The 14,871-nt window shown below is 49.7% G+C and overlaps 2 protein-coding genes across 4 annotated transcripts in view; one reads left to right on the plus strand and one right to left on the minus strand.

Moving 5' to 3' along the window:
- The window catches only part of LOC144106489 (uncharacterized), a 492,993-nt gene that overhangs the window by 70,143 nt on the left and 407,979 nt on the right, over nucleotides 1-14,871 (plus strand). The window lies entirely within an intron of this gene.
- The window catches only part of Elp3 (elongator complex protein 3), a 74,306-nt gene that overhangs the window by 15,930 nt on the left and 43,505 nt on the right, over nucleotides 1-14,871 (minus strand). For both annotated transcript variants that reach the window (XR_013309025.1, XM_077639308.1), the window contains one exon: nucleotides 14,447-14,528. Coding sequence is in view for 1 of the 2 variants with exons in the window: in XM_077639308.1 (XP_077495434.1) it covers nucleotides 14,447-14,528 (82 nt within the window). In the remaining variant the exon portion in view is untranslated. The remainder of the gene's footprint in view (nucleotides 1-14,446; nucleotides 14,529-14,871) is intronic.

The raw sequence follows: 14,871 nt of genomic DNA on the forward strand, positions 1-14,871 counted from the left end.
TAGTTTAAACTAACTGTTTATTTCACTCCTATTTAAACTTAACTCCTAGGATATAACATTCCTACTTAATTCAAACTTAAATTACTAATTTAACTACTGCCATCTGGTTTTGGGAACAACATCAAAGACAAACCTAATGTAACAGGGGCTTAGGTTAATGCTGAGGCGGCGGCAAAACCACGGCGGCGACCGAGTCTCTTGTCTGTTCAGGTCAGCAGGCGTTCGGTCTGAGCGATGGCAGTGCGGCTACCTCTTCTTCTTCTTTTCCCCAGTCAGGCTACCTCCTCTTCTTCTTCCTTTCCTCAGTCAACATAGGATGATGCCCTTCTTCTTCTTCACAATGGCCCCAGGGAGAAAAGGAGCCACCCTGGCGACTCAGGGTGCCGACAACACGACCGGGCTTGAGTCGTTGGACATGCACAGTCTCGCGACCACGTCAGCGAAGATCGGAAGAGGGTGTGAGGGGCTCAATAAGGTAGTTCATGGAGGATGTGCGCTCCAGGACATGGTAGGGACCATTTTATCTCGAAAGAAGTTTCTTTGAGAGGCCGGGAGCAGTGGAAGGGATCCACAGCCAGACAAGTGAACCAAGTGAAAAATCTGGATCAAGTTGACCGTCGTCATGGCGGTGTTTCTGGCGCCCCTAAGTGTCTGCCGTGAGCGACCGTGCTATCTGGCGGCAGTCTTCGGCGTGCTGGGCAGCTTCAGAAATATTTGTACACTCAGACGAGGCAGGGCGGTATGGGAGAACTGTGTCGATGGCAGCGGATGGATGTCGGCCGTACAGCAGAAAAAATGGAGAGAAACCGGTGGTGGACAGAGTAGCAGTGTTGTAGGCGTACGTAATATAGGGTAGAACGAGGTCCCAGTTCGTGTGGTTGGCAGCAACGTACATCGCCAGCATGTCGCTCAGAGTGCGATTAAATCGTTCAGTTAAACCGTTTGTTTGCGGATGGTAGGCTGTACAAGTCCGATGAATGATATTGCACTCGGCGAGTAGAGCTTTAACGACATCAGACAAGAATACGCGTCCTCTGTCACTGAAGAGTTCACGAGGAGCACCGTGGCGAAGTATAAAGCGCTGCAAAAGGAAGGACGCCACTTCACGAGCTGTAGCAGCTGGGAGCGCGGCGGTTTCTGCATACCGGGCCAGGTGGTCAATGGCAACAATGACCCAGCGGTTGCCAGCAGCGGTGTATGGCAGAGGGCCATATATATCGATGCCAACACGGTCGAAGGGGCGAGGAGGACACTGCAGTGGCTGCAACTGGCCAGCAGAGTGATGAGGCAGTTGCTTACGGCGTTGGCAGGACGGGCAGGAGCGGACGTACTTGAGGATGAAATTACACATGCCTCGCCAGTAGTACCGGAGAGGGATGCGATTGTACGTCTTGAAGACTCCAGCGTGGCCGCATTGCGGGTCAGCGTGGAAACAGGTGCAGATTTGGGACCGGAGATGTCGGGGGATGACGAGAAGCCATTTCCGTCCGTCAGAGTTATAGTTGCGCCGATAGAGTAGATCATCGCGAACTGTAAAATGTGAAGCTTGGCGACGAAGGGCGCGGGATGCTGGAGGCTTAGATGGGTCGGAGAGAAAGTCAAGAAGAGAGGCAATCCATTCATCTTTACGCTGCTCAGAAGGCATGTCACAGGTGGTGAGCGAAGGCGCGGAGGATTCGAGGGCGGAGAGGCTGGCAAGCTCGGCCGGTATCGGGGAGCGGGACAGGGCATCAGCGTCCTGATGCTTGCGGCCCGACCGATATAAGACACGCATGTTATACTCTTGGAGGCGGAGAGCCCATCGAGCCAGGCGACCGGAGGGATCTTTGAGCGAAGAAAGCCAACATAGGGCATCGTGGTCAGTGAGCACGTCAAACGGACAGCCATAGAGATAAGGTCGAAACTTTCCAAGGGCCCAGACAATTGCCAAGCACTCTTTTTCCGTCACGGAGTAGTTGGATTCAGATTTCGTGAGGGTGCGGCTGGCGTAAGCAACCACGTATTCCTCAAATCCAGACTTGCGTTGGGCGAACACAGCCCCGAGGGCAATGCCACTGGCGTCAGTGTGTACTTCAGTTGGGGCTTGCGGGTCGAAGTGACGCAAGATGGGTGGTGCCATGAGGAGACTGCGCAAAGTGTTGTAGGCGTCGTCGCAGGCAGGCGACCAATTCGAAAAATCCACATTGGTGCCGAGAAGCTGAGTTAAAGAGGCAGCAATGGCCGCATAGTTGCGAATAAAACGTCAAAAATAGGAACAGAGGCCTAGGAAGCTGCGCAGTTCCTTAATGCAAGTAGGTTTTGGAAACGCAGTCACAGCACTAAGTTTGGCGGTGTCGGGGCGGACGCCCTCTTCTGACACAACGTGGCCTAAAATTGTCAGCTCACGAGCAGCAAATCGACACTTTTTTAAGTTCAGTTGAAGGCCGGCGTCCGTATAGCATGTTAAGACGTGCTTCAGCCGGGATAGATGAGTGGCAAAGTCAGGCGAAAATATCACGATGTCGTCGAGATAACACAGGCATGACTTCCATTTCAGGACACGCAGAATGCTGTCCATCACAGAGGCCAAAAGGCATGACGTTAAATTCATACAGGCCATCAGGGGTCACAAATGCGGTTTTAGGGCGGTCGTCGGCTGCCATGGGGACCTGCCAGTACCCAGAGCGTAAGTAGAGAGAAGAGAAGAGTTCCGCTCCTTGAAGGCAGTCTAGAGCATCATCAATGCGCGGAAGAGGGTAAACATCCTTTCGTGTGACCTTATTCAGGCGGCAGTAATCAACGCAGAAACGAATAGAGCCATCTTTTTTTTTCACGAGGACCACGGGCGAAGCCCAGGAACTGTGTGAGGCCTGGATCATGCCGCTCTGAAGCATGGTGTCAACTTGGTCTTGAATAACTTGGCGCTCACTGGCTGAGACACGATAAGGGCGCTGACGCACAGGCGCGTGGTCACCGGTGTCGATATGGTGGGCGACAGTCAACGTGCGGGTCAAAGCGGGTTGGTGTGAATTGAAGAAGGAACGAAATTGATGAAGCAGAGCGAGAAGTTGAGTTCGCTGAGGTGCAGGAAGAGAGGCGTCGATGGAGGAAAGAAAAAGGTCTGGAGACGAAATGTCGGGTGCAGGAACTGGCGGGCTGAGGGCACTGACGTCAAGGCACGAGGAATCGTCATTTTCATCGCGGTAGAGAATGGAGTCAATGATTTGCACGATAGCAAGGCACTCAGCGCGACGTACAGCGGAAGCATATGTAAACGGATTGGTCACGAACAACGCGCTAAGGCCAGCTGACATAGTGAGGACGGAGTAAGGTATGGATAGGTACTTGCGGCACATAAAGAGGGACAATGGTGTAAAAAGTACGTTGTCGTCGCGAACAAGGTCGGAAGTGAGGGGCACAAGAACAGAAGAACAGGCAGGCAGTTCAGTGTCTTCGGCAACGACAGCTTTGGCAGGAGCAGCAGAAGGGGCATCGGGCGGCGAGGAACCGCAGAGCGCAAAGAACTCAAGTTCAGCGCGAGCACAATCGATGACTGCGTTATGACACGACAGGAAGTCCCAACCCAAGATGATCTCATGAGAACAGGTTGGCAAAATGGCGAATTCAATCACGTAGCGGATTTCCTGAATAACGACGCGAGCCGTACACGCCGCTAACTGCGCAATAGCCTGTGCGCTTGCGGTGCGCAACGAGAATCCAGAAAGTGGGGTCGTCACTTTTTGCAAGGAGCGGCAAAAGGAAGCGGCCATGGCAGAAACAGCAGCACCAGTGTCGACAAGCGCCAGAACAGAGACACCCTCTACGGAAACGGCGATCAGATTGGCGGGACATAACTGAGGCCTTGGACATTTCGCTGGTGGTGCAGTTCTCGCCTCAGGAACTGCGGCGTCTAGTTCTTCTCTTGCGAAAGGTTCGGGTGCCGACGCATGGGAGAAAGGGAGCGGCGACGAGGAGAAGGTGAGCGCCGGGTGGAGAAGGTGGTGCGATCAGGGGAAAGCGGGTGACTCTGTGGCGGCTGGGCTGGCGGTGAGAGGTCACTGGGAGGAGGCCAGTAACCGGCAACTGGGGAGACTGTCGCACGATGACGGCAAAGCCAGGCCACACGACCAGGCAGTCCGCAAGAGTAACAAATAGGCCGATTGTCACTAGTACGCCAGGGATTGCCGAATTGTCGAAGCAGTCGCAAAAAAGGCGTCGGAGCGTGAGGAACTTGAGGCACAGACGCTTGAGGAGGAGCGTAGGTTGGGCGGTAGTTAGGCGGCCGCGGCCGTGCTACGGCGGCAGCATAGGTCAGGGGTGCAGCGACAGGTGCGGGGGGAGGGACCGGTGGATGGCAGTGCGAAGGTCGGGCGCCAGGAATGGAGATTGCACGGAGGGGGATGGCAGAAGCGACAGCTGACGTGCAACTTCTTCACGCACAAAATCTTTTATGTGCGCCAACAGTTGCGAGTGGTCAGGTGCAGCCGACAGGCCGGCAAGCGACTCGCCAGCACTAGCGACTCGACAGGCACTGCTGCGTGCTGGTGAGTGATGAGCCTCTGCTTGCGCAGCTCGTCGTAGCTCTGGCAGAGACTGACGACTTCGGCAACGGTGCGAAGATCTCGCGACAGCAGCATCTGAAAGGCGTCATCCTCGATGCCTTCCAGAATATGCTTGATCTTGTCCGCCTCAGACATCTGGGCGTTGACGCGCGAGCACAGGTTGACCACGTCTTCAATGTAGCTAGTGAACGTCTCACCCGACTGCTGAGAGCGCTCGCGCAAGCGGTGTTCGGCGCGTAGCTTGCGCACAGCAGGACATCCGAACACTTCGGTGAGGTTTGCCTTAAAAGCAGTCCACGTGGAGAAGTCTGCTTCGTGGTTTCGAAACCCCAGGTTGGCAACGCCAGTCAAATAAAAGATGACATTGTTCAACTTGGCGGTATCGTCCCACTTGTTATAAGTGCTCACCCGCTCGTATGATGTGAGCCACTCTTCAGCGTCATGATCGTCAGCACCGCTGAAGAGTGCCGGGTCCCGCTGCCGGAGGGAGCCGGAACAGAGGACTGGAGAGCCAACCTGCATAGCGGGCATAGCGGGGGCTGGTAGCGTGCGGTTGCGCAGGTCCAGGGTGGTACGAGGATGCTAAACCGAACCTCCACCAAATGTAACGGGGGCTTAGGTTAATGCTGAGGCGGCGGCAAAACCACGGCGGCGACCGAGTCTCTCGTCTGTTCAGGTCAGCAGGTGCTCGGTCTGAGCGATGGCAGTGCGGCTACCTCTTCTTCTTCTTCCTTTCCTCAGTCAACATAGGATGATGCCCTTCTTCTTCTTCACACTCAATAAATTATTTGTGTTACAGAAAATCAATTTCACAGCACACACCCATCCTTTCTTCCTATAATATAAAGTTATGTTATTTAAAATTGTGCACGAATATCCATGTCCAACATTCTCGAACAAAAATTTTGAATATTGGAAAACGGTAAACAGTACCTCTCACTGGGCTAGTTGGTGTAACACTAAGGTACTTATTTATGGAAATATTGAAGCTAAGGAAATACTGAAGGCGCTCTTTAACAAATTTCGATAAAGTAAGGAAATATAAACTGCTGTTGTATAGTCTCATCAGGATTTAGAAGAAAAAAAAGCTGTAAACAACATGTATCGTGTTTAGGTAATCGCCGATTGAACCGAATAGGCTTAAAATGGACTGCAAACTGAATATACGAGGAGGAGAAAGAAAATTCAAGCTCGGTCAAATCCTTGGTGGTATATAGCATACACCTACATACATTTTACGTGCCAGTTTCACCTACACCACATATGCAACTTTAATTCATTGCTTTCTACCGCATTCATTGTTAATAGCTTCTGACGCCGCATACATTTTGAGAAAGGTCGTACATGTGATTCAGCTGGAGAGGAACCTGAAATTTCGCCATGATGAGTGTCTACCCACCAATTACCGCTTGCTTACATTCACTCCGCCATCAATCACCATCTGTAGTACCCTTTCATTCAGAATGCACGACAACCGATAACCGTGCGAAATAAATTTACCAGAGTGCGAATCGTGGGTTTAACCAAATTATCCCTGCAGCATCTACACTGTACTCATTTTGTTTTCTGAAACTTGAATGTGACATCACTGACCTGACATCATCAGCCTATGGAACTCGCCCGATTTAGGAAATTATTTACAGGCCGATCTGCTGCACCAAATACGTTGTGTAGCGAAATTAGTCGTTTGCTTAGGCATCCATCGGCAATATTTGAAGGTATCGACGCTACATACTGTTTTGGAAAAGTGATATACGTATATGATTCACTTAGAGCCCAGGCCTTCTACCGATTTGAGTGAACAACCACCTATATTCTTGCGTGCGCACTTCCAGAGCTTGTTTACTTTGGCTGTAACCATCACCTGTGGTTAGCCACTACTGAGTATGCGCGAAAAGTGATTACCATGAGAACAAAATTGATCATGGTATAAATCGTGCATTGAACCCTGAAATACTTGCACTACAGTCATTTTGATTCCTGAAATAGGAGGGTGACTTGTCAGTATTTTTTAACAGCGTGCACTGTTTGAACAATTATCCTCTGTAGTTCCGTCTCCATAACATACATGCCTGTGTAGTTCCTCTGCTTAAACGGATTATGCAATAAATTAATTGAGATTACGTAAAGCAGACGAGAGATAGGCATTTCATCACTCGTCACCCCAACACAAGAATTTTTAAGCTAGCATCAATAACAACCAAGATATAGACGATTAAAAATTATGCTCCTCCTCTCCCCCTCAACTCATAAATAAAGACAAAAATAAAGAAAACAGCTCTGGGACTTGGTCCCGCCCATCAATACGTCACCCACTGACGTTCCTTTTGCAACTTCCGGTTGTCCCTCCTAGCACCCCAGCAGCAGCGGCGGCGGCGTGATTGCGGCGCGCGTCGGGTTTCTTTGCTTGTCGTCTGTTGCAGTCAGCAGTAATGGACCCGGACCTCGAGGCGCGACTGCTCGCTCTTACGGCCGCGATGGGCATCGTGCCCTATGCGTGCACGCCATACCGGCTGAACGCCAGCGACAACAGTAGCGACTCGACGAGCCACTGCGAGTGGCTCCGGAACTCCCGACAGAACGAGGCGGCAGAGGAAAATTGAAACCATATGCGCGAAGGCAATGCCCTGGCTCGCGCTTACCCGAGAGGGCCGCGCGGCGGCACGAGCAGACGATTTTCACAGCTACTGGAAGTGTGCCCGTGATGTCATGGCTGCCGTGGCTCCAGCGAATGACAGCGTGTGGTGGCCTGGTGACGTCATGGGTAGAGTGACGTCTTTTTTCATGATTTTAGTTTCAAAATCGGTCACTACGAGCACACCAATCGGCCCGTGAATTTTAAAAAACACAGTTTTTGAAAATTCATAATAAATTGCCAGCTCAGTTCCGAAGACTCATACTTGGTGTGAATGCTTCTTAGCATCATTTCTAAGCATTGAAAACATTTACAAGCGACTTTTTATTCATTGCATAGTCCCTTTAAGTTTTTTATTTTCCGAGGCGCCGATTGTCGTTAATCAGCCCTCAGAAGTGCGAAACCGGGCGCGCACCACCAGCCGCCACCACGGAGATCTCTGCGGGCGCCACAGGTCCGAGTGGCCCGCGAATGGTAGGTTCATCGCGCCCCTAGCGGTGGCGGAGAGCGCGACTTGCATAGAGGAGCCCCCATTGTCCGGGCGTTCAGTGCGGAGGCCGTACGAAAGAGCGCACGCTCCCCTCAAGACCGGCCATGTCCTTACTAAACTTGAAACCTAATCTATCTTCCCTCCGTACCACAAATGTCTATCCACTTCTGCAAATCTTCCTTGTTGTCACCCATTAGCACTATATCATCCGTGTACATTAGTACCGGTAATGACTGTAAAGGGCTTCACCCTACAGTGGAAAGCAGCGGGACTGATCTATCCAAAGCATCGGGGTTTAAGGACAGTTAAAGGAAAGTAGATTTTAAGCGGGAAGAAGTAACCAAGCGAAGGTATCTGATTGGTGGCTAAAATCAAGACAAGAGTAAAATTTTACAAGTCATGGCTAGGTGGCTTGAACCACCGCCCGATTTAAAGGGTTCAGCCTTATCCATCCATCATGTGACGAACCTGACTACCACCAGTTATGCTCAAAGTATGACCTCTAGCTACATTCAAGGTCAAACTTGCGGCCCCGCTGACAGCTCGAAAAGCTGGCGTAGTGAAGCTTTTCGCTTCAAAAGGGACAACAGACTGAGAAAAAACAACAGCTTCCATCCTGCACTTCCATCACGTAGCACAGCAGCTCTTCTTGAAGTTCGGGAAACTTGCACGGGTTTCCTCGGAAACCATGCTTTTTGCAGCTTGTGTCCCACAGTGCATCCTTCCGGGTGCACCATCGTCGGACACACTTCTCGTTCACGTCAGACTTTCTGCCCGCCGCACACTTCCCATGTGCAACGCTCAGCGGCAACAAACGAAAGCCACAACTACGGTGAACTAACACGCTACCATAACTCCCAAGCCTTGACAGCCCCAAAGAGATTGGATTGGACTGGATGTGGGGCTTATCCCTTTATAACGGGTGGACATTAAAGAAAAGTCCTAGCCAAGTATGAGACGCTACGGCGGAGTCTGTCCCGCCACGTAGTCCACACACCTATCGTTTAAGCCTATTCCAATTTTCAAGGCGCCGTTTTGTAGTTTCGACCGCCCTGCCCATAGTCCCCTTGATCAGAAAATGTTGGTTGAGAGGGGCTGGATTATGGCGGCGACCAATGGATTCTCCTACTGAACCCACCCAGTACTGATGCTCTTAATGAACGTTTTTCCTCCTTCTCCTCGTCCGCCCTGGCACTGGCCTTGGGATTAGCTTCGTGTTCGGTCACCTCACTGCCAGCCGCACTGCCCCGTGTTGGTTGTCCAGAGTCAAAACCCAGCGCCTGCGGCTCCACTCGGTTGGCAGGGGTGGAGCGATCGACATTTGAGAACAGCATGTTCGATCGTTTCCTCTTCCCGCCCACACATCATGTCCGCACTGTCCTGGCCGGCAATCCTCGCTTGCCACTTGTTCGTGCGCAGCACCCCCACCCGAAGACCAGGTCACTGCCGTGGCAGTTGTTGAAGTCCTGCATAATCCCTCTCTTGAGCACAGTGGGCTACCGCGCTCGGGCAGCGGACAGGAAAGTCAACATGGTCACGTGGTTTTTCCAGTGCTCCGAAAATATGCGCTCGATTTTGTGCAGTGAACCCTCCTTGCATGTGACACCGTCTCTTGACAAGAGACTACATCACTACCACGTGTCATACTGTGAAAGAGGAAGCCCTTACCTCTTTTTTTGGAAGAGAACTATTTTGACATTCCCAACAGTGTGCATGCAGTAAAAAGCACGATGGAACTGCAAACTAACATTGTTCATTTCTTCACCAATTAATATTTACTGCGGCGCGAAAGTTTTTGGCAGTCTTTTTTTTTTTTTTCAGCCATTTGATGCATCAACCTTAAGATACTGCAAAAGGGAGGATTGTTGGGCCAGTTGGTTCATGATTCAAGACTGAAAATGGCGCGAAAAACGGGACAAGATATTGAGAAGCAACACACACAGCACCGAACTTACAACTGAGTGTATTTCATGCGAAAGCGCATTAAATACATGAAGTACACATAAAAACTAAAATAACACCATGATATAAGATTGATACTATTGCAGGTCAATATCTAAAAAGGCTATCCCTTTTCTCGATAAGCAAAGAGACGGCACGCTCAAGCACTTGTCACCTCTCGTGTGGATGACGAAAGCTTCGTACAGTTCTCGTTTTTGTTGGCTTGCGTATGTGCGCAACACTTTGCTTTTGATGAACTGGGGAGTGCATTTGCATGTTGTCACATGCTTGGTGAGTGTGATCCCACTGCCTACTCTGACATCATTAGCATGCTCTCTTAATCTGTCATTTAAGCAGCGGCCAGTCTGGCCAACATAAGTGGAACTGCATGACAGAGGGATTTCATAGATCACCTTGCTTTGGCAGTCAACATATTGCGTCACGTGCTTAGTGCTGCAGGATTCTCGCTTTTTCTCTGCCCCGTTTACTTTCGAAACAGCACAACCTGCGCAATTTGTTGGGTGCCGAAAACACTGCACGCACACCGCCTCGTCCCGCAATCCTTTTCAGCCGATGGCTGATGCCATGGACATAAGGGATGGCCGCTGTCTTGACCAAACTTCGCTCAGGCTGTTTGGAGCCGGCTGGTCTACGCTTTGAAAAACGTGAAGAATCAGAAAGTCAAGAATGAAGCTGAGAAGCGGTGCCACGCACTTCAATTGTGCAAACTGGCTGCATCCGTTAAGAATAGCGACAGCCTCAGCTTGGCAGTTTTCTTTTCCACAAAAACCCACAAAACTGAGTGCCCCTTCAGGGTGATAGTTTCTGAGCACGGCACATGGCAGCACTCTGTCGGACTATTCTTGGAACGGTCGTTATTGATGCTAAATGTGAACGACCCGTTTCTCATACGAAGCAGTCGTGAAGTCACAGATTTCCTCAGAAGCAAGTCTCTGAAGGGAGTAGGTGCTTTTTCGGTTGACCTGAAGGATATGTATTACTCACTGCCACACGACGCCCTGTGTGAAGTTGTCAGAGAATGCACTGAAGAGGAAGGAGCCATTCGCTTTCAAAATTCCTGCGGCATCAGCACTGAAAACTTTCTCAAGCTGCTGTCCTTCTACCTGCGTTCTACCTTCGTCGAGTTTGAGGGAGAGCTGTACGTCCAGAGAAAAGGGGTCTGCATAGGATCCTGTATTGCGCCCTTGCTAAGTGACCTTTTGCTTGCACGAGCTGACAGAAGATTGAACGAGGCCCTTCACGACAGAAATGTCGAGCGGGTTTTTCGGTTCGTTGACGACTACTTGATAGTCTTCAGGCATTCAAGCGGCGGCTTCTCAAAGGAAGTTGAGGACCTACACACCGTTTACAAGCATCTTGGGTGACTTTGAAGGCACCAAAGAAGTTCCTGAGGAGAACCAACTGCAGTTTCTCGATTCAAGGCTCATTTTGGAAGACAGGCACCTACCTCTGTTGGAAGTACGCTCCATGTTCGCAGAAGGGCTTTCTACCCTATACTTCAGTGCACTCCAAAGTGGTGAAGCGTGGAATAGCTGTGAGTGCTTTAAGGAATGCCCTCAACAGGTCCTGTCACCACCGCGTTTTCGAAAGTATAGAGGCGCAAGCTCAAAGACTGAGTGCTGCTGGTTATCCGAAGGCCATCATCAACAGCATTGCCACCATCTTTTGAATGAACTGCGTAGACCAGCCGACTCGAAACAGCCTGAGCGAAATTTGGTCAAGACAGCGGCCATCCCTTATGTCCATGGCGTCAGCCATCGGCTGAAAAAGATTGCGGGACGATTGCGCCGTTTTCAGTCTTGAACTTTAAGATAGTTCGGGAGCTTTTTCCAGATGAGGTGTTGCTGCGTTGAGAAGGTAGAACATTGCTGACAACTTATTCTGGCATGCTACACAGTCTTGAACTTTAAGATAGTTCGGGAGCTTTTTCCAGATGAGGTGTTGCTGCGTTGAGAAGGTAGAACATTACTGACAACTTATTCTGGCATGCTACCAGTTAACAACTGCCCTTCGAATTAACAAATAGGTACTTTTCACCCATATTTTATGTTGTGCCAGTGCTTATAAGTACACTTGTAGGCATGAGCTGACAAGGGTCGGGAAACGCGGGGCTCGTTATGACAAATATTAAGGCAGCTAACGGTCACCAGCACCAACAAATGCATAGAGGAATGTCTTTATTTTTTAAATTATGGTGTCTATAAATGTGAAATTATCAGAGTAATCACTTAATAGCTCAAAATCAATTGCTTAGAAAGCAGAAGAAAGTACAGTGGAATCCTAACCAACCACCTCCATGTGTTGCGTGTGGTGCTCTACCAACTGAGCTATGGCGGCCGCTGTCCACTCTTCTACTTTCGGGAGTACCATTTACGCTGCATGCAACCTAATCTTGAGAGTGTTCGCCATAGGCAGCTCCATCCATAGCGGCGGACAAAGAGTGCCACATGGAACGTGATCAAATGTTGAAGGCGGCAGCTCTGCGAAGAGCCCGCTTACGCTACCTATGGCATCAAGGTAGCCAGAACTGAGCTTGACGTTAAGCTACTGAGCAGGCAAGGGTACTACACGGAAATAAGAGCACCACTCTCAAATGCTCAGCCAGATCCAACCTAAGCCATGAGTGCCAGTGCTTGAGAGATTATCGCCCGTCACAATGATCGGCGGCTTAGGGAGATGATCAATGCGATAAAGACTGGAAGTGCAGGAGACAGGTGTATGAGCAAGACCTCACTCACACTACCAAGAGAGCAGCTCATGATTTCAGATGGTTGGCAACCACCAAAGAACTTTGGCTGGATTTCTAGAGCAAGAAGATGAGGACAAAGAAATGATGTGGACAGAACACAGCGCTGCTGGTAACTCCGATTTTTATTGAAAGAATACTGCTTTTAAACAGTAACTGGGGCCATCATGGTTACTGTATAAAACCAATATTTTTTAAACAAAAACTGGAGCAGCTAGTAGTGCTGTGTTGTGTACCCTTCGTTTCTTTGTCCTCGTCTTTTTCCGCTAGAAATTTGGACAGATATGTACCATGTAAGAATGCTCTCGCACCAAAGATTCGCTGAGTGTCAGTCGTTCTGTTTGCTCTTTTCCTTTGTTCCTGGCACTTTGTCTGTGTGTATATACCTGGCATAAGCAAGAAATAAACAGATGGAAGTCAGAGCTTGTGTCGTTGTATGCTCTTTGTTGTCCAGTCTTGGCTTTGGCTGTTCAGCGGTTATGAACTAACTCGCCCAACAAGCATAGATTCAGTGAAATCGAGAATTTTAACTCGACAGTGTTAAGGCTCCCGTTGTGCAGAAAATCTGATGGTGGCGTTATCTGTGTTGTGAGCGAAAACCCCGCGGAGAAGAAACCAGGCAGGCCACCTAGGTCACATGGCGTTGCAGCATCATCACAATCTGCCCACCGGATTGTGAGCAAACTGACCACAGTGGCAGGTGACAGTTTAATTAATGACAGGCCGCTAGAGAAGTGCAACCTGGGTTGCACAAGCACCGCCAGTGGTAGCACCTGCCATAGCAAGGCACTACTGCACTATTGCGTCAGAAGTGGTACGACGACTCCTAGGGTTCTATGAATTTTTTTTTTCTACCGTTTGATTTTGGTTGGAATGATGTTCTGTTTCAGATAACAAGTTCTAGTGTTAATATATTTTACAAAGTGTTGTACATTGTGAATACCTTTGTAACCCACTGCCTGTATAGGCCTGTCAAAGGCTTAAAGTATTGCTAAAAAAAAAAATGTAAAGTCGAGAATGACCGGTTCCACATCACCATCATCATCATCTCATCATTATCAGCCTGACTACACCCACTGCAGGGCAAAGGCCTCTCCCATGTCTCTCCAATTAACCCTGACCTCTGCCATCTGTGCCCACCCTATGCCTACAAACTTCCTACCACCTAACCTTCTGCTGCCCCCTGCTACGCTTGCCTTCTCTTGGAATCCACTCCGTTACCCTTAAGGACCAGCAGTTATCTTGCCTTCGCATTATATGGCCTGCCCAAGCCCATTTCTTCCTCTTGATTTCAACTATGATGTCATTGACACGTGTTTGTTCCCTCGCCCACTCTGCCCACTTCCGGTCTCTTAATGCTACACCTATCATTTTTCTTTCCAAGGCTCACTGCGTTGCCCTTAACTTAGGCTGAACCCTTTTTGTTAGTCTCCACGTGTCTGCCCCGTAGGTGAGTACCGGCAAGATACAGCTGTTGTACACTTTTCTCTTGAGGGATATTGGTAACTTGCTATTCATGAGCTGAGAGAACCTGCCATATGTGCTCCACCCCCATTCTTATCCTTCTAGTTATTCCCCTGTCATGATCCGGATCAGCTGTCACCACCTGCCGTAAGTAGACATATTCCTTTAACACTTCCAGCACCTTGCTGCCAATTGTGAACTGCTGTCTCCTTGCTAGACTACTGGACATTATACTGGTTTTCTGCATGTTAATTTTTAGACCCACAGTTCTGCTCTGTCTGTCTGACTCACTTATCATGACTTGCAGTTCACTTCCTGAGCGACTCAGCAAGGCAATGTCATCAGCGAATCGCAGATTATTTAGGTATTCTCCATTAACTCTTATCCCCAACTGTTACAATTTCAGGCCTCAGAATTCCACATATATATGGGCATTAATTAATCCACTACGCTATCGCGTCATACCCTTAAGGCTGAGCTCAAGTGGCCCCTCCAATTCCTCTCGGTTCCAATGACTTTGAATTATCGAGCTTTCCCTATCTATCATGGCAGGCAACAGGATAGCTTATGGTGACTGGGGAAAAGCACAGAGAGGGAGAAGAGCTCACCAGAGATGACAGCCAGCTTGTGCGATCCGTGCTCCTCGCGGGCAATACGCTCCGCTTCCTCCATGAGTAGTGTTCCAAAACCCTGTTGGCCAGAGACAGATCACCACACTGAAAATGGCCCACCCCCATCAAGGGAAGAGCAGCACTGCGTGCACAACTGCGCATGATGGGTAGCTTTGGCCCTGGAGCACCTTTCAGGGGTTGTTTTTGTTCCCTAAGCTGAATATGCAAGTGGCCACATGGCACAAACAGAGCAGTTTGATTAGGGATGTTTCATTCCTTCCACGTCCCACCTTTTCATCAAAGTGCATTCGTATTCCACTCTCAGAGCAGTTACTGGCAAAGGGCATCCAATTACCGCACATACTTGCAGCAACAAGGCAAGAGCTGGCTATGCCGTGAAGGATGACATAGCTGCATTATGA

This window comes from Amblyomma americanum, chromosome 10, assembly GCF_052857255.1.
Source record: "Amblyomma americanum isolate KBUSLIRL-KWMA chromosome 10, ASM5285725v1, whole genome shotgun sequence".
In the NCBI taxonomy this organism is placed as follows: domain Eukaryota; kingdom Metazoa; phylum Arthropoda; class Arachnida; order Ixodida; family Ixodidae; genus Amblyomma; species Amblyomma americanum.